This window comes from Ursus americanus, chromosome 23 (genome assembly GCF_024610735.1).
Source record: "Ursus americanus isolate L20-20 chromosome 23, mUrsAme1.1.p, whole genome shotgun sequence".
In the NCBI taxonomy this organism is placed as follows: domain Eukaryota; kingdom Metazoa; phylum Chordata; class Mammalia; order Carnivora; family Ursidae; genus Ursus; species Ursus americanus.
The window spans coordinates 19698028-19722734 of NC_142149.1; the positions used below are offsets into that span (position 1 = coordinate 19698028).

The 24707-nt window shown below is 51.9% G+C and overlaps 1 protein-coding gene across 2 annotated transcripts; it reads right to left on the reverse strand.

Annotated features, from left to right (window-relative positions):
• Positions 1-84: 84 nt before the first annotated feature.
• Positions 85-22464, reverse strand: ODAD4 (outer dynein arm docking complex subunit 4). 2 transcript variants are annotated; one of them, XM_045781644.2, is made up of 12 exons: positions 22238-22464; positions 19967-20098; positions 19576-19726; positions 18820-18881; positions 18366-18531; positions 16829-17053; positions 16452-16659; positions 10790-10876; positions 9012-9208; positions 6136-6236; positions 3324-3408; positions 85-1863 (listed from the first exon to the last, which is right to left on the reverse strand). In XM_045781644.2, exons 1-12 carry the CDS (start codon positions 22349-22351, stop codon positions 1301-1303), a joined length of 2091 nt encoding a protein of 696 aa, XP_045637600.2. In that variant the 5' UTR covers positions 22352-22464; the 3' UTR covers positions 85-1300. The 2 variants fall into 2 exon arrangements, with proteins under 2 accessions (XP_045637600.2, XP_045637603.2); XM_045781647.2 differs by lacking the exon at positions 22238-22464 and having other exon boundaries at positions 19882-19980.
• Positions 22465-24707: the final 2243 nt, after the last annotated feature.

Consider the following 24707-nt stretch of genomic DNA (forward strand, 5'->3'; position numbering starts at 1 on the left):
GCGGCGCACGTGTGCCCTCGAGAGTTCCTGAGGAACTCTAGAAAGACGGAAGGCGTCGCCGGTCCCGCGCAGGGTGGGGGTGAGGCCGGGGAGGCAGGGTCATGCAACTGCAAGATCAGATCCTGTCTTTATTTAAAAGTGTGATATTATTTCATCGCGGGGTTTTGCGTTGTGTGCGTGTTTTACAATATTGCATTAAAATACTGTATGTTGCTTAGTGAGTTTCATGGCGCCCCGTGAAATATTGCAGATAATGCCTCACTCGCCTCACATTAGTCGGGGTCTGGTTCTAGCTAGCCTAACTTCAGCCCTAACCCTTCCAAGGACTGTGGAGATGGAACCGGGATGGCAATAGCCGGGGCACAGATGAATAATGTTCAATCCTAGCTCGTCCTCTGAGGCAGCTGTTCAGCCGCCACCTCCTCTGCGAAGCCACCGAAAGCTCGTCGGATTTTGGAGAGCTTCCCGTGTACCGAGTCCTGCGCTGAGCACTCGGAGGCGGATACCGGTTCTACGGAGGAGGAAACCAGCTTGCGGAGCCTGACTTACTTGGCTGTACTGTCTGGAGGTGGCACAGGTGGAGTCCAGCCGCCACGCCTGCTGGAAACTGCTCCCTGTTCTCGGGCAGGAACTCGCTTCCTCTCTGCTCCTCGAGCACAAAGCCCCTATCAGTGCCAGCATTCACTTCATTGTGCCTGCCAGGCTTCAGCGTGTGTCCCATCGTCACCACTTCCCTCAAGCCTCCCACAGTGCCCTGACCACAGCAGGCTCTCGGCAACATGAACCGATGGCCAGTGGCTGAGAAGATGTATCTCTACTCCCAGGCCTTTCCTTTGCTTCCCCTCTTCAAGCGAGCCCGGTCCCCTTGGAGCGCGCCTGTTTCTTCACCATCCCGAAACGCTTTCTGCTTAGCACCCCGTCATTTCTTCCACGAGGTCCTCGGACAGGCCCCAGGGAGAGGAACACATTTCCCACCTTTCCCACTCTGGGTCAGGCCTTGCTTGGAGTCTGTGTTTGTCACCTGGCCAGAGGAAGGTCCGTGTTCTGCTTGGAGAGTGGTACTCCAAGCCGGGTCCTCATTCTCTAAGGCTCTTGTGGGTGAGCACGGAGGCAAAATGACAGACTCAGGGTTTGTAAGAGTGAAAGGTATCTATTGAAAGGGAAAACAGTAACGGAAAGAGGCAGAGGCGACCTGCGGAGCCCAGTCCACGTGTTCTCCTATGACAGACAAATCTCAGCTTGAAATTTCAAGTACAGTTGAATAAGATCCCTGAGGCCCCTGGTCCTGAGGCCTGCTGCTTCATTCATCTTTTTCACCTTCTTCCACGTTTTCACCATTTTCTGCCTTTGTCACTTCTGCTGCTTCTCCCAGTTCTGTTTTCCCTATTTCTTCTGACTCTCTTCTGCTGTCTTCTGAAACTTGACTCTCCAGTCCTTCCGATTCCCTTCTGCTTAATTCTCCCAAGGGTTTCTGGTCCAGCTTTGAAGGCCTCCTGTAAATTTCCCTTGATTCCATTCTGCCCAGGTCTAACGGTTTCCCCTCCTCCTCTCCCTCGTTTCCTGCGTCCAAGTCTCCGGACACTCTCCTGGCAGCATCTCCTGAGTCTCGCCCTGCGGCTCCCAGCCCTGTTCTCCTCAAGGAGCCAGCTTCCCCTACTTCTCTCTGCCTGTTTTCTTCTTGTCCACTCGCTGTGACCTTCAGAGTTTCCTGAGACAACTCATCTTCTGTCTCTTTCTCACTGTCAGTGGGCTCTCGCTCCCAGTGCTTCACCACCTTCTCAGGCTCGTCTCTCCCTCTTCTCGTGCTATCCTTCTCCTTCCCTGCCGCTGCCGCTCTCAAAGTTTCTGATTCAGCGGCCTCTTCTGCAAAACAAGAGAAAGGAAGGAAGAAAAGTAAAAGTTGGTCCATCTCTGGGCCTGGGGGGGGGGGCCTCAACCCCCCGGGGGCCTGTGCTTCCGAGAGACAGCGAGTCATTGTTTCCTGAGCACCAGCCCTGGTCCAGGCATCTAGCGGGCTGCAGCGGTGATGTCATGCAGTTGTCATGGAATTAACGGCATAGTGTCAGTGATCTGAGTTTGTCGTCAAAGGACCTGAGACTGATGACGGAGAGATCACAGCCAGTGGTCGCACTGCCGGTAAATAAACGGCAGGGCCAGAATTGAAACCCAGGACGGTCAGCCCTCCGAGCACATTCTTTCCCTATGAGAAATAACAGGTGCTGGGAAGGGACAGAGGGGTTCTTTTCTCCAGCATCCTCATTCTGCATTGAGCTTTGTCCCTAGGAAGCACATTCATCATTTACTGGGAGGTTCCCTATCCAAATATGAGCAGACTGTCAGCAGGAAGTTCAGCTGGAGAGCTGTTTGTATGATCAAAGGGATCCTTGCTCCATGTTTTTATGAGCTATAGAGAAAAGTCACAGTGCCCTCCTGAGTCCCCCCAGTACTCTCTGGAAGCCCCTGGTCTCTAAGGTGCCTGCAGGGGCCTTAGGTTCCTAGCAGGAATGGGGCAGGGAAGACCTAGGCAATGCTGCCGCCTGCCGGTCCGGGAGGGAAGTGCCCGGCAGCTGCCGCGGGCTGCAGGGCCTCCCCAGAACGTAGCTGGCGGAAGGGATGGGAGGCCGCTAGGAGCTTCTGCCCTCTCCCTGCTGTATCTCTTCACCTCTATTGCCCCCGTGGCTCCCGAGAGCAGCTCCAAGGGCCTGTGGGAGCAGAGGCAGACGCCCTCCCTGAGGAGATCCAGCCACCACATGGCGGGTGCTGGATAATAAAGGGCTGTCCTCTGGCTGCTGGGGCACCCAAAAACCTCACAACCCATTTCCCCCTGTGCCTGGGTCAGAGAGGACTTCAGCCTCGGTGCCCCTAGGGGGCGCTGTCCTCCCCGGGGACACGGAGCCTGGCCTCACTGGCTTTCACGGGCGCGCTGCTGGAGTCATACACCACAGCGGGGCAGACAGAAGCTGTGCAGACTGTCATTCTGCGGCCCCTCCACCCCCGCCCCCGTGTCTTCACCCCTGCTGCTCCCGCTCACACGCAGGAGCCCCCTTCCTGACAACTCAGCTCTCCTGGCTTTACCCCTGGGCTGTGGGGTCCTCCGGGGCAGGGGCCAAACCTCTGTCTCCCCCAAATCCCACACCTTCCCAGCACATGACCAGTCCTTCACTAGTATCTGATGAGTTCATTGGAGAAATACAGGAGCGGGCTTCTCAGGGCAGTGGGCATGGGCTGGACCTCCTTCTCCTGCCCCACGGAACCCAACCCTGGGCCTGGAAGAGCGGCTGGAGAGCACAGATGGGGACCCTGGACCTCACCCTGGCACTCACCTCTCTCTCTCTTTTCTCTCAGCGTCTCCCTGTAGTCCGTCTTCTTCAGCTCTTCGATGATGCCCTTGTTGGCATCATCCAAGGCCTGTGGGTGGAGAGCAATTGTGACCTCTCTTAACCCCTGTTGGCACCCACACCTTCCCTTTCTTCAACCGAGCCCCACGTCCAGAAGGCAGGGCCCTGCACCAGCCTAGCCGTCCTCCCTTTCCTCTGGGCTCCTGGGCAGCTCCCACCCCAGGGCTAATTTAGACTAGTGGCCACACTGGGTGGTAGCAGACGCACGACTGCAGCTAACTCGGACTTATCTCCCCTGGGCTTCAGAGTTGTCTCTTGTCTGCTCATTGCGACCTCTTTGCTAGAAGCTTCTTTGGGCTCCAGTCAATGTAGAGACAGTGAAGCCCCTAAGCACTGAGCAAGGCAGCAAGCCACGGAGGGGACTTGGAAACACACTGCCGGGTGGCACGGGGTGCTGGCCTGTCCCAAGAGGGGCCTCCCTGGAGGCCCGGGGCTCAGGCTGTGTGCATGTTGTTTCGGGCAGAGCCCGCAGTGAGCCCTCGGGAACCATCCACGGAGAGACCAGGGGGCCTGGATGCTCTTGGAGTGCCGATCTGCCCAACAGAGCACCTTCCTGCCCGGAGCCGCCAGTCCAGGAGGGCGAGGTGGCCGGGACCTGGTCTCACCAGGGGTCACCAAGGCCGTGGGGCCTTTTCTCTCTGCCTCTCATTTTCAAAACCCTGCCCAGCCTTCAAGGCGACCCCAGATTTCCCCTTGATGGTAACGCCCAGCCCCGCCTCGCCTGCTCGGGCGCTCTCACTGTGGATCCCCTTGTCCCTATTGCCCTGGTCAGGAAGAAGCGGTTTTTGTTTTAACCTTCCCGCTGACAGCAATCTTCCTGTGGGCCAGGACCACAGCTGCACCTTTGGGCTGGACAGCTCAGAGCCAACCCGTGGCCAGCAAATATTTACTGGGTTGAGCTGTGGAGCTGTCCCTCTCCGGTTGCAGGGCCATCCTGCAGAAGGGCATTAAGGGGGAGAGAGGGGGAGAGATGGTGGGTGTGAATGAGCGGCAGCTACAGGGCTTCACTGAAGGAGCGCTCTTCCTCTGGAGGGCAAGGTGCACGTCTGGGGAGCTGACCCCCTCCAGAGAGGAAGACGAGGGCAGTGCAACAGGCCTAAGCGGCCCTGGGACGGGTGAGAGGAGGGCACCGACTGCCACATGGTGGAATCTCTCGGGAGCGATTTCCCCACCATGACAGGAAAGGGATAGCCTCACCAGGGTCCTCACAAACCATGAGCTCACATCCTAAAAATCTGAGCAGGTCAGGTCGCTCCTCTGCCATTCCCAGCCCTTCAAGTCCCAGCTGGTTGACCGACTGCCTGGGGACCTTTGGCCCTACTCCTTCTGCCATCGTGAGCCAGCTCTCGCATCCAGGCCCAGGGGCTCTTTCCTGACTCCCACAGACCCTTCAGTGCCCATGGCCTCCTGCACCTTCGGTGCTCTTGCTCCTTCTCAGCCTGGCCAAAGCCTTCTGTCCCAGTCCCTCGAAGGCCAGCATGAAGTCCACCTCCAACTGGAGCGTCCTTGGCTGTCACTTCCCAGGGTCTCTGCTCCCTTTCCCGAGTACCGGCTGAAACTTCAGTCTGGTCCCCAAGGCCATGCCCTTCGTGGGCCCCCTCATTATGTCTGGCCTCTCTTAACCACAGGGCCAGCTCCCCAAGGACAGGGGGCCTGCTTCACTCATGCCAGTAGATGCATACTGGGGTCCCACCACATGCTGGTGGGAAGCTCTGGAATCTCAACATGGGGCTGCCCAGGGGGGTAGTGGGAGGGGGGAGGCCAGGGGATTCATGCCAACTGCCTGTGCGTCGTCGAGGTCAGTGCGCTGACCCTGCTGAGGGCGGACAACGGCCTGCAGCGGCTCCGGGAGCAGCGGCAAGGCTGTGCACCTGCGGGCTTCCCCGGCTTCACCTCTGGTCTCTGCCTCCCGACGCTTAGGCCAGCACTGTCCAACAGAACTTTCTGCCACCATGAGATTCCTCTAGAGCTGCACTCTCTGGAACCCACGAGCCACACGTGGCTGTTGGGCACCGGAAACGTGGCTGTGTGACTGAGAAACTGACATTTTATTTACTTCGAGTTCATTTGAGTCTAAATAGCAGCCCGTGGCGGGCGACCTTGCTGGGCTGCGTGGTGCCTCCCTAGGCCTGGGAGGGAGGCAGTCACACACATGCTTGTCTCCTGGAGGAGGCAGCATTATCTTCCAAAAGGCAAGTCCTAACATCGGTTAAGAAGGTTTCAGCCAGGGGCGCCTGGGTGGCACAGCGGTTAGGCGTCTGCCTTTGGCTCAGGGCGTGGTCCCGGCGATCTGGGATCGAGCCCCACATCAGGCTCCTCCGCTATGAGCCTGCTTCTTCCTCTCCCACTCCCCCTGCTTGTGTTCCCTCTCTCGCTGGCTTTCTCTATCTCTGTCGAATAAATAAATAAAATCTTAAAAAAAAAAAAAAGGTTTCAGCCAGCATTAAACAAAAGAAAAGAAAATGAAAACTATAGGAGAATATAATAGGAAGTATCTGCATACATAGTAAAGGTAAAATGCTTTGTAAAACTTTCGTTTCTATTATTTCGAATAAGAATAGGTGTATCGGCTTGCTGTATAGACCGAGAGCAGCAGCGAGCTTTTGAAAGCTACTACCCCACCTCGAACGCGGCCTGCGGTTGGTGGGTAATAAATCCCCGGGGACTGGCTGACTGAGGGGCTGAGGACCCACCCTCGCCCTCCCCGCAGCCGGGGCCCCGGGGGTGGGCAGCTCACGCTGACGATGGCCTGCTGAGCCTCGTTGTTGTGGACCAGCTTCGCTCTCTCCAGGGCTTTCTCAAAGTTGCTCACGGCCGACTCGAAGTCTCTCAGCTTGACTGGAGAGCAGAGGGGAGGCATAGCACAGGTAGACTGTGACACGGTGTGTTGGACAATGCGGCTGCCTGGCACCACCCTTTCCATCACATTCCTGGACCAGCTCACCTTTGAGGACCAGAACCTGGGAGCCTGCGTCTTGGAGAGCAGGCCATTCAGAGAGGTCAGAGAGGAAAGAAGGGTCTGGAGTAGGGCCTGTGCACGCATCATGTGTCTCTAGGGCAGGGGGCAATTCCATCCTGCCCCAACTTACGATTGTTCCAGAAGTGGAAATCCGGATATACCTATATCTATATCTATATCTATATCTATATCTATATCTATATCTATATCTATATCTATATCTATATCTATATCTATCTATAGATATTTTTAAGTAGGCTCCACGTATGTGGAGCCCCATGCGGGACTTGAACTCACAGCCCTGAGATCAAGCCTGAGCTGAGAACAAGAGTCGGACGCTTAACCGACTGAAACACCGAGGTGCCCCTGGAAACCCATATTTTAAAACCGTTCATTCCAATTGCCCGACCACGCTGTGAAGACCGACAGAGATATCAAAGGGCCGGCTGTGACTCACAGGCCAGCAGCTGGAGCCCAGCCCCCACACTGGCACAGTCCGAGCTCAGTGCCGCAGCCAGGTAGTGCTGCCGCCGTGACCTCATCATTGCCTGACTGACGGGCTGCCCAAGGTTTCGGAGCCAGGAGGACCTGGAGCCCAAGCTCTGCCTGCGAGGCTGTGTGGCCTCTAGAACCCAGCAGCTCCCAGGCGGCTGCATTTCATTTTTCTATCCCAGAGTGGGGAAACTGAGAGCAGCAATGACTGCCTGGCTCTCCAGGGGCCCTTGGGGCCAAGTAAGTCCTCAAGAGTAAGACTGAGAAGGGTGTCTGGCGGGTGCAGTCGGTTAAGTGACTGACTCTTGGTTTCAGCTCAGGTCCTGACCTCAGGGGCCTGAGATCGAGCCCCATGTCCGGCTCTGCACTCAGCACGGAATCTGCTAAGTTTCTCCCTGCCCCCATTAAAATAAATAAATAAATCTCTCTTTTTAAAAGATTTATTTATTTCTTTATTTTAGAGAGAAAGCGCACAGTGGGGAGGGGCAGGGGGAGAGGGAGAGAGAAACTTCAGCAGACTTCATGCTGAGCGTGGAGCCCTACACGGGGCTCCATCTCACACCCCTGAGATCAGGACCTGAGCTGAAACCAAGAGTTGGATGCTTAACTGACTGCACCACCCAGGTACCCCCAATAAATAAATCTTAAAAAAAAAAAAAAAAAGAGTAGACTGAGGACAACATCGGCCCTGAGCGGTACATCGCATTTCCCCTTGAGCTTATCCTACGCCCTCCTGAGAACAGGAAAGAGTTGTAGGAAGAGCTCCAGTACTCACGCCTTCCCCCAGCTTAAAGCTTCCAGTGGTTGTCTCCCTGTAACGAGGCCCACGAAGCCCTGAGGATCTGGCCCCTCATCGCCCTCCCCCATCCAGACTTCCCAGGCCCCCAAGGGCCCGGGCTGCCGCTCCTCTCCCTCCGCTTCTTAAATCCCCCAAACTCCTCCCCACCTTCCACACGCTGTTCCTTTGGCTGGAAAGCGCTGTGCACAGCTTTTAGAGTATTTGGTGCCTTCTCCTCCTTAAGGTTTCTGCTTCGAAGTGACTCCCTCAGACATGGAAGCGGGACATGGTTACCAATGTTTATCCCTACTGTTTGCTCCGCTTGGTGCCTCAAAGGTGCCAAGAAAGTATTTGTGGTAAGAATAACAAATGATGACACCCTTGACCACAGCCCCTGCCACATGGCCTCCCTCATTGGTAGTCCTCTGCGCCCCTGGGGCAGGGGACTGGGCTCCAGTCCCAGCCTCACTGCTTACTAACCTGTGACCTCCAGCCATTTCCTAACTTTGTATTACGAAATATTTCAGATATACAGAAACACCGATGGAGTACAGTGAGGCCCTACAACTCATCGCCCAGCTCCAACAATTATCAAAATACCACCAACCCTGGTTCATCTATTCCTGCTCACCCCTGCCCCTTGCTGGGTTAGTTTTTACAACTTTATCAGGGTGTAATTTAGATATTATAAAACACACCCTTTGTGACTATATAGTTCAATGACTTTTAGTAACTTTATGGAGCTGTACAATGATCCCCACGACCCAGTTTTAGAACATTCCCATCAAGCACCTGGATGGCTGAATTGCTTAACTGGCTGCCTTTGGCTCAGGTCATGATTCCAGGGTCCTGGGATTGAGCCCCAACATCAGGCTCCCTGCTTAGTGGGGAGCCAGCTTCTCCCTCTCCCACTCCCCCTACTTGTGCTGTCAAATAAATAAAATCTTAAAAAAAAAAAAAAAGAACATCTTCATCACTCTGTAAACGTCCTCATGTGAGCTGGGGCAGTCAGCTGAACCACTCAGTGCCTCAGTTTCCCCATCCGTGAAAGGGGGACAGTAACACCTTCGTCACGGTTCCCACGGTGATTAGATGCAGGAACGCACGCAAGAAGGGTACCAAGGTCAGAGGAATTGGCGCAGTTCTGATGACGCAATGCCGTGCTGATGTGCAGCTGGGCTTCGGGTGCCCCGGGCTCTCACTGAGTGTGGCTTAAAGAAGGTGCTTACCACACACTGGTCAGGATGGAGGGCTTTGTCCTCCACTCTGAGTCCACATTCATCTGGCCAGGGACACACCGGGATGCTAAGGGTCCCCAGCCCTGGCCTGGCAGCTCGGCCTGAGGGCTGGGAAAGGTAGGGTGGTCCTCTCTCCGTGCCCATACCTTGTGCCTGTGCCACCAGAACGCTGGCATTCAGCTGCCACTCAATGTCCCCTTCTTCCTCGGCACACTGCTGGGACTTTTCACCATAATGCTGGGCCTGCCAGGCCTGGTCCAGCTCCAAGTAGCAGCGGCCGATCTCGTGGAACAGCCAGGTCTTCTCCAGGGTGGTTTTTGCCAGAGGGATCTTCTCCTCCCACCTGGGAACGTGAAGAGCCAGGGTCAGTTCTTTCCGCTCAAACCCTGTACTCGGCCACAGGAGGCCAAGCCTTCTCACCCGGCCGCAGAGCAGAACTCGTTCTCTAACTACCAGTTCTTTCTGACACGGGAGTGGAGCCAGTAAGCCACAGTAAGATATTTTAAAACGACCAAAGCTATTTGGTACGGTTTACAGAACTGATACAATAATTGAAAATCATGTTTATAGACCTGCATTTCAAATAACATAAAAATAACATTGAAAAATATCATTAAGTATATAGAAGACAAAATCCACACACAAAAGATTAGAAAAAAAAAGAGACATCAATAAAGTAAGATTAGGATTAGATCTAGTCATTGTCTTCAGGTGGTAAGACAATTTTCCTGCTACTCTTCTGTATTTTCCAAATTAATATTTTAACAATAAGCACAAATTTTCTATGAAACATTTTCTTTTTTTTTTTAAGATTTTATTTATTTATTTATTTATTTATTTATTTATTTATTTATTTGAGAGAGACAGAGAAAGCATGAGCACAGGGACAGGCAGAGGGAGAAGCAGGCTCCCCACTGAGTAGGGAGCCCGATGCGAGGCTTTCTTTTCTTTTCTTATAAAAAGATACAAACAGGTGGGTGAATTCTCAAACTTGTCTGTCTTTCGGCACATAGACACCAGGGCCGTTCAAGAAGCCAAGTGATGTGGAGCAGAAGGGTCCCAGCGAATGAGTCTAATTGGATCCTGCACTGGGCAGCCTGGAGCACATTTGCTCTCGGTGCTGAGCAAGGGCGCCCGCGGAGCCGGCCCTCCCAGTGCAGGCTGGCGGCCAGGTCAGGCCCAGCCCTGAGTCTCTCCGGGGCTGAGTTGTGCCACTGGAGCAGATCACCAGCCCCAGGGTTGGATATCAAAAATTCAGCAGTTGGGCCTTCTGGAGAGCTCAGCGTCCCTTCCCAGTGAGCCCATGACCGCACAGACTCAGAGAAGAGCCTCAGAAGAGGGCCCCAAGGTCAGTTAGTCTATCAACTCCTGAACTTGCTCAAGGTAGGGAACATCTGGTAGTGCTTGTTAGAAATATGTTCCTGAAGGAGGCTGGCTGGCTCAATTTGTTAAGCATTTGTCTTCAGCTCAGGTCATGACCCCAGGGTCCTGGGATGGAGCCCTGTGTTGTTGGGCTCCCTGCTCACGGGGAGTCTGCTTTGCCCTCTCCCTCTGCCCCTCCCCACCCCACTCGTGCTCTCTCTCTCTCAAATAAATAAATAAATAAAATCTTTAAAACACAGGTTCCTGGGCTCCAACCCAGACCTGTAGAATCAGAATTTCGGTGCAGAGACCCCTGTAATTCATTCACCTCCAGGTGATTCCTGTCACTGGGAAATTGTGAACAGATCGGAGTCTAGTCAATCAATTTAACAGATGAGCCTCACAGTTTACACAGTGGCTTGCCCACTGTCCCCTAGCAGACCACGGAGCCAAACTCAGGTCTTCTGACGCTTCTTTGCCTGGCATGCTAACCCCAGGCTGAGAGTCCGGTGTGAGGGTGGGAAGTCCTTGCCCTCAGGTGGGGCAGTCCAGGGTCACTCACGTGTCAATGGCTTGCTGGTATTTCCCAACTCTGGCAAAAACTCTGCCAATGTTGTCAAGGGCTCTCGACTTTGCATCAGGAAGGTCACTGTGGGGAAGAAGCAGGATATGGTTCACTAGAAATTGGCCATCCTAGGAGCACCTAGGTGGCTCAGTTGGTTAAGCATCCAACTCCTGATCTCAGCTCAGGTCTTTTTTTTTTTTTTTTTAAGATTTATTTATTGGGGGACCTGGGTGGCTCAGTTGGTTAAGCATCTGCCTTCTGCATTGAGCCCCCTGCTTAGTGGGGCATCTGCTTGTCCCTCTCCCTCTGCCCCTGCCCCGCACCTCCACTTGTGCTTGCTCTCTCTCTAATAAATAAATTTTTAAAAAAGATTTATTTATTTACTTGGCGGAGAGGGGCAGAGGGAGAGAATCTTTCAAGCAGACTCCTCGTCGAGCGAGGAGCCAGACACGGGGCTCGATCCCATAACCCATAGGATCATGACCCAAGCTGAAACCAAGAGTCAGAGGCTTAACCAACTGAGCCACCCAGGAGCCCCTCAGCTCAGGTCTTCATCTCCAGGTCATGAGTTCAAGCCCCATGCTAGGTGTGGAGCCTACTTAAAAAAAAGAAGAAAGAAAGAGAAAGAGAAAGAGAAAGAGAAAGAGAAAGAGAAAGAGAAAGAGAGAGAGAGAGAGAAAGAAAGAAAGAAAGAAAGAAAGAAAGAAAGAAAGAAAGAAAAAGAAAGAAAGAAAGAAAGAAAGAAAGAGAGAAAAGGGAAGAAAAGAAAGAAAAGAAAAAGAAATTGGCCATTCTAGGCACTGTGGAAACTGCAGGGAAGCAGACAGGGGCGCTGGCCTCAGGGCCGGGGCGTCCAGTCCGGTTGGAGGGACGATGCCCAGGAGGCATGGCTGTGGTGCACAGGTCCTCTCACACCCTGTGGCGTGAAGAACACCATGAGAACCTTTCCAGAGAGCAATCACTCGGGAGTTTACACACACGTCCCTTTGATGCGGCAATTCCCCTTCCAGGGATTTACCTGGAGAAGATAATTTGACAAGAACACTCGTTAAAGCAGTGTTTGTAATATGAAACATTAGCAACAACGGAAACCCGTGCCCCAGCGCTGACCATTTTTATGTATAAAAAAGTCCCTGACACATTAAGTTAAGGTCAGATTACAGGAGCGTATACTATAACTGTTACCCCGTTTGTGCTAAAAATTAATATGCAGGCCTGACGCACGATGCTGTGTTCCCGGCCTGACGAGGAAGGGGCCACACAAGAGGCGCGCAGTGCACTGAGTGCGCGTCTAGAAGGTGGAAAAGTCTGGAAACAGATTCTCCTTGGAGCCTGTGAAGGGAGCACAGCCTTGCCGACACCTTGGTTCTGGCCCAGTGAGAATGCCTTCAGACTTCTAACCTTCAGAACCACAAGAGAACGCATGTGGGGCGTCCGGGGGGCACAGTCAGTCAGGCGTCTGACTCTTCATTTCAGCTCAGGTCATGATCTCAGGGTCCTGATCTCAGGGTTGTGAGATTAAGCCCCACGTCAAGCTCCACGCTCTGTGCGGAGTCTGCTTGGGATTCTCTGTCTCTCTCTCTCCCCTTCTCCCTCATCCTCCCCCTGCTCGCTCACTCTCTCTCTCTCAAATGAATAAATAAATAAAATATTTTTAAAAAAATGAACCTGTTTTCTTTTAACTCACCAATAAAGAAATAAATGAATAAAAAGTGGGCATTTTTATTAAAGAATTTATTTTCAAGCAATCTCTACTCCCAATGTCGGGCTCGAACTCATAACGCTGAGATCAAGAGTCACGTACTCCACTGACTAAGCCAGCCAGCCACTGCCCAAAACAGGCATTTTTAAAAGTAGAGAGGATGTAAGTCTGGCTATTAACAATGATTTTCCAAGGGAAACGAGAGATGAGGGAAACTACCCATTTATCCATATTGTTCCCCAACAAATAAAATAAGAAAGCAGTCCCCCAATCCTCCCTCCCCTGCACCCAGCATCTCCTCCCACTCTTTCCCTCCTCCTCATCCCTCAGGGCCCTGCCACCCGACAGGTTCCTATGTCCCCCATGAAACTCTACTCCTTGGACTCATTCTCCCCGCGCCGTGGCTGAACCTGCCTTTCCGACATGCACATCTCAACAAGCCATTCCTCTTCCCACAGAAACACGCATACAACGTTGCTGTGTTTGATGGCAAAAGCGGAACAGCCCAAGTGTCCCACAGGGATATAGCTAAAGAAATTACTATGCACGCTGAAATTCCTTTCTCTGGAGCCATTTAAAGAATGAGACCCTTTCCAAGACACACGTTTCTTAAAAATCATAAAAATGAGCCGCTTTTAAGAATCCTAGGAATGTGCATATGTATGTAAATATGTAGGTAAATACTTTGAAAAGGGGCCAGAAGGACACACGTCACACAGGCCCCAGGTAAATGAGCGGAGTGTGGTGCTGGGAGTGGTGGGAAATTCCAAGTTCTGCCCTCAGCGCCAGAGTTCTAGACCAATTACAACACGAACACCAGCACTTCTGTAAAAACAGACGCCTCCTCCGTCTTCAGTCCTCCCCAGCCTGGGACCCAGACTGCCGCTCCAACAGGTCTTGCCCCCGCCCTGCATCTCCCATCCCTGCCACTTCTCTCTGCTTGGGGTACCCTTCTTCCTCTCCCTCGTCCACTTGGCTGACCTGTCCTCTCTGAAATCTCTCAGCTCCCAGCAGTGCTCCCACCTGCCTCTCTCCTTGGACCCACAGCCATACTGTGCGCCTGGTGCTCTGACAGCACCTCCGACGGCGGCCTCCCCTTCTAGGGCGCATGCTCTGTTGAAGTGTGATGAATGAATGAGTTGTAATATGTTAATGTATCCATAATACTATGTAATGAGAAATAACAATAGCAATGAGAAAGCATGCAATCAAATCATCTAGAATATGTGGAGGAAAAAATGAGGGCTGGGGCCGCCGGAGATGCTGCTGAGACAGGCTGGGGTTTGATCTGTGCCTTGAGGGCCAGCAGGCTGTGGAGGTGGGGGGGCCAATGGAGGGGGCATGACTGATTAGAATGAGGGAGTACCTGAACAAACAAGGCCTGAGGCCCGTTCGTGGATGGTAAAAAGGGACTAACGTTGTCTAAGGAACACCTTTGTGTATTTAGCACTTGGCATGCGTTTAACACATGCCCACTACGCGGCAGGTGCTGGAAAGAGAGAGAGATATAAGATAACCCCTTCCGAAATCCAAAGTCTAACAGGGGAGCCAGGATCCACGTGGAAGGTAGAGAGGGAACACCAAAGAGGGGAATTTCTAAATTACCCGGGGGACACTTGGAACTTTCCTGAAGGGAGACACATTTACAATTGTGAAGGACAGAAAGGAAGGCGTTGATGAAGAAAGAGAAGGGAGTCCTGTTTTTAGGGGCTGCAGGAGCAGAGCCACAAGGTGTTGCCTGGGGCACAGGATGCCCAGGGGCCTGGACAGAATTGGGTCCACTGGGGCCGAGAGAAGTCGGGTCAGGAAGGGCAGCCCGCATTGAGCAGAATTGGGAGCTGGAACTTTATCCCAGTCCTACCACTGGACTTGTTCGGCACCGAGGGGCCAGCTGGGCTGCAGGAAACCCAGGTCAGAGGAAATCAGGCAAGAAGTGAGAAGGGTCTGGACTGAGCTGTGGGATGGAGACAGAAACGCACCATGGAGACAGGAAGGAAGAGGCCCAGACAACATGTAGGCTGGCTCGGTTTGAGCAAGGAGGGAGGGCTCTGGGAAGCTTGCCTGGGCTCCTTCTTGGGGACTGAGTGGCCAATAATGGTGCCATGCTCACAGATAGGGAACCCTGGAGCAAGAGGTTTGGGAGGAAGATAAGAGATTCCACTTTGGACATGTTAAATTTGGGGTTCCTGTGGGACATCCAAGTGGAAATGCCGTGGAATCAGTGGGATATGCAGGCCTAGGGCTCGGAAGATGGTTGGATCCGTGGTACTGTGCATACATATCTTGTATAATCCCTATAATCTCTACAAATCCATATTAATATACCCTCATTAGAGAAGAAGAGCAAACTGAGAAGACAAACAATTTAATCAAATCCACACATCTTCCGAGCGCCAAAGCCAGGAATCAAAGTCAGCTCTGTCTCCAAAGCTCTTGCTTGTTTCCTACTTCTGGAATGGCCAACACGAGATACTTCTGCTCAGCATGGCAAAGGCCAGTGAGAAATGAACTGGGAATAAATAGCACGTGCGGCTCAGGAGAGTGAGGAGAGGGCAGGAGGTAGGGGGTTTAAGAAATACGGTTTGGGGGCACCTGGGTGACTCAGTCGGTTAAGCGTCTGACTCTCGATATCAGCACAGGTCAGGATCTCGGGGTTGTGAGACCGAGCCCCACATCAGGCTCTGCACTCAGTGTGGAGTCTGCTTGAGATTCTTTCCCCCTCTCTTTCCCTTCCCTTCTGCTCCTCCCCCCAACTCGTGTGCTCTCTCTCTCTATCAGTCAATCAATCAATCAATCAATCCAATCTTCAAAAAGCAAAAGAATATGGTTTGACTCAAACGGAGGAGTGACGTGGGAGGGCTGTGCGGAAGCGGGTTCGGAGGGGGCCTTGAGCGCCGGGTGAAAGTGTGTGGCTGTAACCTGCAGGCAACGAGGGGCCAGAGCCCGTGGGTCACCAGGGGAGGAGCTGCTGGGTAAAACACAGGTCTGTTTAGGTGGTGCGGAGGGCCGGGACCCGACCTTTGAGTGTAAACAAGATGATGGGAGGTAGGGAGAGGCTTGGACTGTGGGGCAAGTGGAAACTGAGCAGCAGAAAGTTGTGGAGGACACCAAAGATTAGAACCAGGATGCCGGGAAAGTGATGGTACCTTTGAGAGGGGCCCTCAAGTCTGGGGAAGAGCTGGTAAGTTGGTATTAGTATTATTATGGATACCCGGCACTGTCCTGAGAGTTTTACCTGGACTTCTGCCTGTCCTCTCCCCTGCCGCTCTCTCAGGAAGGGGCTATTGTTATGCCCACTGGACAGAAGAGACCTGGCTGGGAAAGGTGAAGTGCCTTTCCCCTCGGCTGTGGGGTACAATTCTGAAGCACAGGTCAGTCTGACTCTAGAGCCCATGCTCTCAGTCAGCACCGGAGTATCCGAGGCCCTGCTTGATCTGACCCCTGCCATTTGGTCTGGCTTCCTCTTGGCCACTCTTCCCTTGCCAATACTCTGATCTCAGGCATTGAGCTTCCTCCTGCCTGCTTCAGGGCCCTTCCAAAGACTGAGTGTGTCCTCCTGGAATATACTGCCCTCAGCACAGCGCCCTGTATCTGTCCTTCATGACACTTCCCACAATCACCATTTACTAGCTGCGTCACTTTTCGCCCCTTGTGTCTGGTCCCTGTGGTGTTCCCGAGGCTAGCAGCAGCAGGCGGGGCTGGGGTTGACGTGTACTTGCTGAAATGGTTTAGGACTAGGCCTATCCCCTCAGAACCAAACCTCTGGGAGCTTTTTGGCGTTTGGGGCCACTGACTTCCTCTTTGTGGCAAAAAAGCTGACAGTCTAGTTCTGCCTCTCAGGCTCGGTCCTGGGAGCTCATCCACCAGCAGCCCTGGCAAAAGGCTGGTGTGCAGCCCCCGCCCCGCTCATCTGCAGGCCCACAGGCCCCAGCCGCTCAGCCTTCCCTGGGCACTCACTATTCCTTGGCGATCTCCAAGTCCTTTCTGTGGCTCTGCAGTGCTGCAACCATCTGCCCCAGCTCAATCTGGGCATTCCCTATGCAGCTGTACAAGTTTCCAACCAGCTCGTCCTTGTTGGGCACCTCCTCTTTGTTCCATTCCAGCACTTTCTTCAGCACTTTCTCGGCTTTCTGAAGGCTCCCGTCAGCACTGCCACTGGTCAGCACTAGGAAGGGAAATGGGGGACATGGAGGCGGGAGCAGTCTCCTCGGGCTGAGGGGAGAACCTGCCTCCCCCCAGATACCATCCACAGGCCAGTGAAACCAGGGGCTTGGGCCCTGTGTTGCTCTCCCACTACCCGGCAAAGGCCCTGCCCTTCTGAGAACACTACCCACACATGTCGATGTCCTCGAGGCTCTTGAGGATGTAATGGGCCGTCTGTGAGGGACGGCGCTTGCGGTCCCGCAGCCATTTCTCTTGCATCAGCTTCCGGTCCCGCTCCCTGGCATAAATGGGCTTCTGCTGTCTCCAGAAGTTACTGCGGGTGTCTAGGTAGTTGATGCCTGTCATGATGAGGTCCTCCACGGTCAGGCCATGCTTGACGGTGCCTTTGATCAGATCTGGGAAGAATGGTGTGAGGAGAAACCGACTAGAACCGGCGACTGAAGGAGCCGCCTCCTCTTGGCTGGGGATTCCCGCTGTGGGTGTCCCCTGTGGGGAGCTCTGCTTTGAGCTGAGGAAAGCAAGAGCACACAGGTAGCAGAGTGGCTCTATGCGGACCCAGGTGAGGCCGGAGCCCCTTTTTCAGGCACTCCCACGGTGTAGAACTTAGCACACGGGCCTCTTCTGGCAAGATACAAGGAGCTAGCAGTAGGGGAGCTGGCCGAGAGCTGTCTGAAGGGACCACAACCCCTGGGCCTCCTTATTTCAGGTTGTGTCCTCTGAGAAGACTGAGTATGAATGCACAACCTGGCCCTGCTTGCCAGTGCCAAGGGATTCCCTAGGCGCCAAGTGGGCCAGGGCTGGCAGGGAGCTGGAGGGGCGTGCCCGAGTTCTGCCCTCCTGCCTGACCAGAGGTTAGAGCCGGTCGCAAAAGTGCTGAAGTTCAGGCTCCCCCTTCCTCCACAGAAGCTCCTCTGGAAGGAAGTGTTTGGGGCCCTTACGGACAAGTGGCAGTGGTGGAGCTGCTCCTGAGACACGGCCCTGCAAGGAATCCTGCAGATGACCTCAGGGTGCCAGTTCTGGAGAAAAGGCATTTGATTCAAGGATGATCCCTGCTTAGGCTTACCAGCTAATGGCAATACTCCCACCCTCCCGTTTCATTTCAAGGCTCTGCCCTATTTGAGGCCACCACCAGCACGGAATAGTGGAAAGAACGTGAGACTGGAGGTTTGGAGGCTGGCCCCTGGGGTCAACTTCACCACGAACTTGCTTGTCATCTTGGACAAGTTGCTCCCCATTCAAGGTCTCTCTTTCCTTATCTATACAAGGAGGGATTAGACCAGATGAGATTTCAGAACATACTAGTGCTAGTACTAGGATTCCGCTTCTGGCAGGTTCCAGCTGGACTCCTTTGCCCTTCCTACAAACTGAAGGCTCAGGGGATGCCCGTCCAAGGGACCTCGGTGATAAAGGGACCCCGATCTCTAAGGTTCCCTCCCAGGGGTACCATAGTGCTAAGGGCACTGGTTCTGAAACTGGACATTCTAGATTCAAACCCAAGAGCCATGTCACTGTTTACCGATGTGTAACCTTCGGTGAGTTACTTAATCTTTCTGCACCTGAGTTTCCTCATCTGTAAATGAGAATACTAGGAAATCCTGTCCATAGGCTAATGTTACATGACAGGCTCTCTCTCCAGCTCTTATATTAAGCACCTGTCCCAGATTTCCTTTGCCCCAAGTTCCCTGTTGCAAACAAAGTATCTGAAACCTTCATCCAATAGGAGCTTCTCCAGGTATTCCTTGTCCACGTAGAGCTCGCCCAGGAGCTGGCGGACAATCTTCTCACTCTTGAGCGAGCCCTTCCGCTTGGACTCTCTCTTGGGGTGATGTAAGAGGTGTCTCATGGGATGAGGCTTCTGCTGGGCTTTCATACTCTGGAAAGGTGGAGCAATAGAGCCTCAACAAGGAGCACAGAGTACACAGACATGGCCCCAGAGTCTGTGATCCCAGACATCTCCCCCAGGAACTCTCTGTGGGTTAAGAACCATGGAGTGTGTCTGGTCTGGGAACAGCTAGATTCCCAAGACCCCCCTGGAGCTGGGGCAGAATCCCACAGCTGCCCATAATGGGCAGGAGCCCCCCAGGTAAGAGGGCCACTGAGACCTCAGGCACAAGTGGACACTTCCTTGGGATGGGTGTGGTATTAGAACCAAGGCCCTTACCTCAGCCTGCTTGCTTAAGAAGGAGAGGTCCCCTTTGTTCTCTAGCTTAATTGAAGAAGGACCTGCAAGGAAAGAGGCTGGGGCTCAGGTGTGCCAGGCCCTCAAGCATGACTTATTGCATATTTTTATGTAGAAATGGCTGCCTTTGGCAGGGGGTGGTAGAGGCTGTGGCAAAGCTGGCTCTGAGCCAGCCCAGCAGGTTGATGGCACAGGATGTTTGGAATAATACTCTCCTAAGAGCTAGGTAGCCTGTGCTAGCCCATGGCCATGGCAGCCAGATTTCCAAACGAAGGCCGTCCCTGAGCACTGGGGGAGCTCTCCATCCCCAGCCATTTCCACACTCTGCCACTCACAGTGGCAAACTCTTGCTCTCTTCCCTCCTCCCCCTGCCACTAAGCCAATGGGTAAAGCCAGTCCTTGGTGCATTCGCGTAAGAGAGGAAGCCAGGAACTAGGGAAGGCTAGGCTCAGGACCCCATTCTATCCTATGAAACTAGGCCAAAGACAGGCTTAATGTGAACAGCCTTCGCATCTGGCTTAGAGGAGAACCAGAAGTTGCAGAGCTGAGCACAGTGGATCAGGGGCTGGTCCCCTGGGTAGAAAAATTAGTTCCTAATCTTCAAAAAAATCAGAAGCAACCAAATCCAAGCATGAGACTCCCTGCAGGCCTGCTGGAGGCTGCTCACTCATTGGACATCCAAGCCCAAGGATTCCAACAGCCCCCCTGGATAAGGACATAGGTCTGAGGGTCGCTCACTTCCCACTGAGTTGTTGATGGCTTCCTGGGCTTTCTGAATTCCAACTTTGAATTCTCGGTCAGGCCGCAGCTTGTAGCCTCGATGATAGAACACCAGGGCAAACTCAAAGTCTCCCATGGTATACAGGGTCTCAGCCTTTTGTAAAATTCCCTGAAATGAGAGGAAGTCAAATTGAGGTGGCAGACAAGGCCTTACAGGACTTAGGTGTGGCAGAGCGGAGGGTCCTGGGTTGAGGATCAAGACTGGGATACAGGGGCTGGTAGCTACCTAGGAAAGTGACCTAGGCAGAGAAAAAAGCATCAAACCCTGGGCGGTCTGGCTGGTTCTTCAGCTTCTTCTCATCAGAGGCCGCGACAGGCAATGGCAGTGGTGAAAGCCAGATTGAGTCACCTTGCAGAAAGTTGGGTCACCCTGGAGTGAAGCCTCAGCATCCTCCAGGGATTTCTCCAGCTCTCCCATCTTCAGGAAGCACTTGGATCGGGCAACCAGGCAGTTCTTATCTCCATTCTGAAGGTGAAGAGCCTAAGAAAGGAACCACCCATGTTGCCTGGCACCAGGCAGCACAAGGTCGAGGCTTGACCGGAAAGAGCATCCCAAACCCTCCTGCCAGAGTTTCCAGGGGACTCCTCAGGCCAGCAAACAGGTCTCTGGATCTTTTGAGACCACAAGCAGCACAACATTGATCTTTGCTCAGTCCACTGATTGTCTGCACGGAGCTCATCTTGAACAAGGTCGAATCACTAGCTCCTGTGAAAGCTACTGAGGGAGATGTGTGAATATACCACTCGGTGGATATACTGAATTTTCCCAAATGTCTGGATTCCTCCCGTCTGCTCAGGCATTAGGACCTTAGGATTTTTAGCGCATACCCAGTTCAACTGCAAACCTCAAATGGCTGCACAGCACTCAAAATACATTTCAGAGGCTAAGCATTCTGAAGGCTAACGGAATGGGTTTTAGGACATCTACAACTTGAGTTATCCATTCCCCTAACTCTCTCTTTTTACATAGTTTGTTGAGAATGAGTCGCTATTTCAGGAGAACAAGATGAAAATTCTAGCAAAACCGAAACTGGGATTTGGATGGTAAAGTGGGAATGGAACACTTCTGCTCTCTGTGTCCTCTCTTTTGTTTGAAATCATCATTGGAGGGGCACCTGGTGGCTCAGTCAGTTAGGCGACTGCCTCTTGATTTCGGCTCAGGTTATGATCTCAGGGTCCAGAGATCGAGACCCCCCCCTCCAGCACTCAGAGGGGAGTCTGCTTCTTTCTCCCTCTCCCTCTGTCCCTCCACCCACCCCAGGAGTGCACATGCACTCTCTCTCTCTCAAAATAAGTAAATAAATAAATCTTTAAAAAAAGAAAAGAAAATCATCATTGGAGCTGTGATGTACTGTCCTTGCTCAGGCATCAGACTGTACTCACACCTTTCTAAGACCTTTCTGCTTTTCCAGGAAGAGGAAGTAGCTACTGGCTTTTGTGGAAGAAGGCTACTTCTCTCACCCAAAGTTATTTTCCCTCAGGGTGTTCTTTTCTCTCTGCCTGAGCTTCTCCACAATGAAACACTATCCAGAAAGAGGAGAATGGGTGGGGGCAGGGCTCCTGAACTCAACTGTTGACCCATCTGGCCAACCATTCTGGTTTTAGGGTGTGATTGGTGATTGAAAGGGACAAGACTTTGGGTAGCAGTGGAGAAGCTTGACTTAAGGAGGAGCCTTGGAATGGTAGGAGGGCTATCCTACCACTCCCTCTGGAATAAGAAGAGGGCTATATGTTGTAAAAGAAATTGTGGTAAGAACATCTAATAGCTTGGGGTGCCTAGGTGGCATGGTCAGTTGAGCAACCGACTCTTGATTTCAGCTCAGGTCGTGATCTCAGGGTCTTGAGATCGGACTCGAGTGGGGATCCACACTCAGGACGAGTCTGCTTGGGACTGTCTCTCCCTCTGCCCACTTTCTCTTAAATAAATAAATAAATAAATAAATAAATAAATAAATAAATCTGTTTTAAAAAAGAACATCTAATAGCTTACTTGTGAAGGAGTATGTATGGTGGTTAGCACCTCAGCACTGGAATCTGAGTGCCTGGGTCTGAAAACTTTCTCTTGCCAGTTCAGTGATCTCGGCCATGTACTCAACTTCTCTATCAGTTTCCTCATGTATAAAATGGAGTAATAACGGAACCTCCCTCATAGGGTTGTACTACATTTAGCAGCAGTATAATATCCTAAAACAGCACTCAATCCCCATAGCGTGAGGTTGAGCAACTGGTACTAAGATTATATGTAATAACGTTATTTACTGGCCATCTTCTGTGAGCAACTGTGTGCTTGGGATTTCACTACTTGTGCGTGCAACCTCCAAGCCCATTTCCCAGCCAATGATGGCAAATGAAGGCTGCACTGTGGGAAGGGGCCAGTCACAAAATACTTAAGTAAAAAAGTAGAAGTCACTGGTAATGCAGAGAACGGTTATTAACAGGCAGAAGATAAGTGGGAAATGGTAGAAAATGGCGAAGCAGTGACAGTAGTTGACAGTACTGCGTCAATCAGGAACAGATGAATAACAGAAACAATAGGGTCCTCCAGGCACCAAGGGGACCTCAGTGTTATCAGGAATCGGAAGTGGTGATGGGTGATTGGTAGGTTCAGAGCCCGACTCACGTTGCTGAAGCTATGGGCAGCTTTAGAGAACTCTCCGCACAGATACAGCCGCTCGCCCTCCGCCATGTAAGAAGGAAATGTGCTTCGCAAGCTGTCAGCTTCTGGGTCCGACATGGTGGCCGTATTCGGTGACGCTGAAGCAGAAAAAGCGAGCAAAAGAAGCCCGAGAACCTCTCTCTGGCTTGTGGAAGCCCCGTCTCTTAGCAACCGAGAGGCGTAGGGTTGCTTCCGGCCCCTCCCTTCGCTCCTTCGGGGCGGGAGCCCGCGGTACATCCGCCGCCAGCGTGCGCATGCGCCGGCCCAGCAGCCTGTGGGCTAGGGCGTGACAGGCGCGTGGCTGGTGGCTGCAAAGCGGCTGCACTGGAAGGTGTTTGCTGTTGCACGCTCCGTCGATTCTCTCCTGAGAACCGTGCACTGTGTCCAGAATATACAGCCCGTAAAGTTGGAAGAGGATTGGGGCAGAATTCCAAATAGGGATAAGGCATACGTGGCAAGGGTGTGTGCACCGTGTTCCGCCACATCCAGGATGTGAGGATTTGCAAGAGATTTCGTGGAAGACAAGGTTGGGTTCGACCTTAATTTAACACATTTATTGAGCACGTGCTAGTGGTAGGCTCTGACGGAGGCCTCTCCTGACGACTTTCCTCATTGCCTCACTCTCTTCTGCCAAAAAGGTAGGCTAGATTCTTCTAGGCTCCAGCGAACGCCTTGTGCTTGCGATACTGCTTTAAAACGTCAACTTCCACGCTAATGAGATCGTGACCTCAGTTAAGGCAGGGACCCTGTCATAACCATGTGTTTCCAGAATTCGACTGTCTGGCATGTAGTAAAAGCTAAATAAATGGTTGTTAAAGTTTAAATAGTTAAAAGATGGCCCTACCTACATACATGTACACACCAATGAGTATATGTAAAACTAGAGAAATCTGAGTAAGATCAGTGGATCTTATCAGTGTCTATCTTCTGTTGTGTTATTGTACTCAAGTTTTTCAAGATGTTACCATTGGGGTAAACTGGGTGAAGGGTACATGGGATCTTTTTATTATTTCTTACAACTGACTATGAATCTACAATTAACTCAAAATAAAAGTGTAATTAAGAAAAGAATGCCAAGTTTAATGCCAAGATAAAAAAAATAATATGGTTCCTTCCTTGGAGCAGAGAGTGAGATGCATAAGCAATAATGACTTCCCAAAGTGATGTTGAGTTATTAGAAGTTCTGTGTGCCTGTGAAGGAGATGAGGACCGATGAGTGAAAAATTCAGTCAGGGCCGGGGCTGCATTAGAGACAGCGTCACAGAAGGAGTCACATTTGAGCTGAGGGTGAGTAGGAATGGTGCCCAAGAGACCTAAGTAGGGAAGGAGGTAACCAAAGGCCAGAGGTGTGTAAGGAGCAGCAACCCCACCACTACAGTGAAATTCATCCTGTTCTACGTTATTAAGATGGGCACATAGGTGAGTTGAACACATTGCTGAAAGGACCAGCAGTTAATTGGAAAATCCTCCTGCAAAGAGGAAATCTATAGAGTTAATTCAATCCCAATCAAAATCCCAGCAGAATTTTTTTTAAATAATTGACAAGCTGAGGGGCACCTGGGTGGCTCAGTGGGTTGCGTGTCTGCCTTCAGCTCAGTTGGTGATCCCAGCGGCCTAGGATCAAGCCCGGAATCAGGCTCCCTGCTGAGTGGTGAGTCAGCTTCTCCCTCTGCCCCTCCCCACCCATGTGCACGCACACGTGCGTGCTCTCTCTCTCAAATAAGTTAAAAATATTTTAAAAATAATTGACAGGCTGATTCTAAAGTCTATGTGGAGATGCAAAGGACCTAGAACAGCCAAAACAATTTCGAAGAAGAAATACAAAAGAGAAGTCATGCTGTGCTGTCGAGACTTATTTTAAAGCCATAGAATGATAGTAGCATAAAGATTGATACGCAGATCAATGGAACAGAATAGAGAGTTCATAAACCCACACATATATGATCAATTAATGTTCAACAAAGTTGCCAAAGAAATTCAGTGCAGAAAGGATGATCTTTTCAACACATGGCACTGGAACAACTGGATACCCATATGCCAAAATAAAACAGAAAAAACCTTACCTCACACTATATACAAAAATTAATTCAATAGACTTAAATATAGGGGCGCCTGGGTGGCTCAGTCGATAAGTGTCTGCCTTCGGCTCAGGGCCTGATCCCAGGGTCCTGGGATTGAGTCCCGCATCAGGCGCCCTGCTCCGGTGGGAGCCTGCTTCTTCCTCTCCCACTCCCCCTGCTTGTGTTCCCTCTCTCGCTGGCTGTCTCTCTCTGTCAACCACTGGTGTTCTCTTTCTCTCACTCTGCTTTCTCTCTCTCAAATAAATAAGTTAAAAAAAACCCTTAAAAATAATATCTGTTTAAAAAAAATAAAAAATAATACAATTCTAGAAAATATACACTAAATCTATGGTGCCCAAAAGCAAAACAGTGCC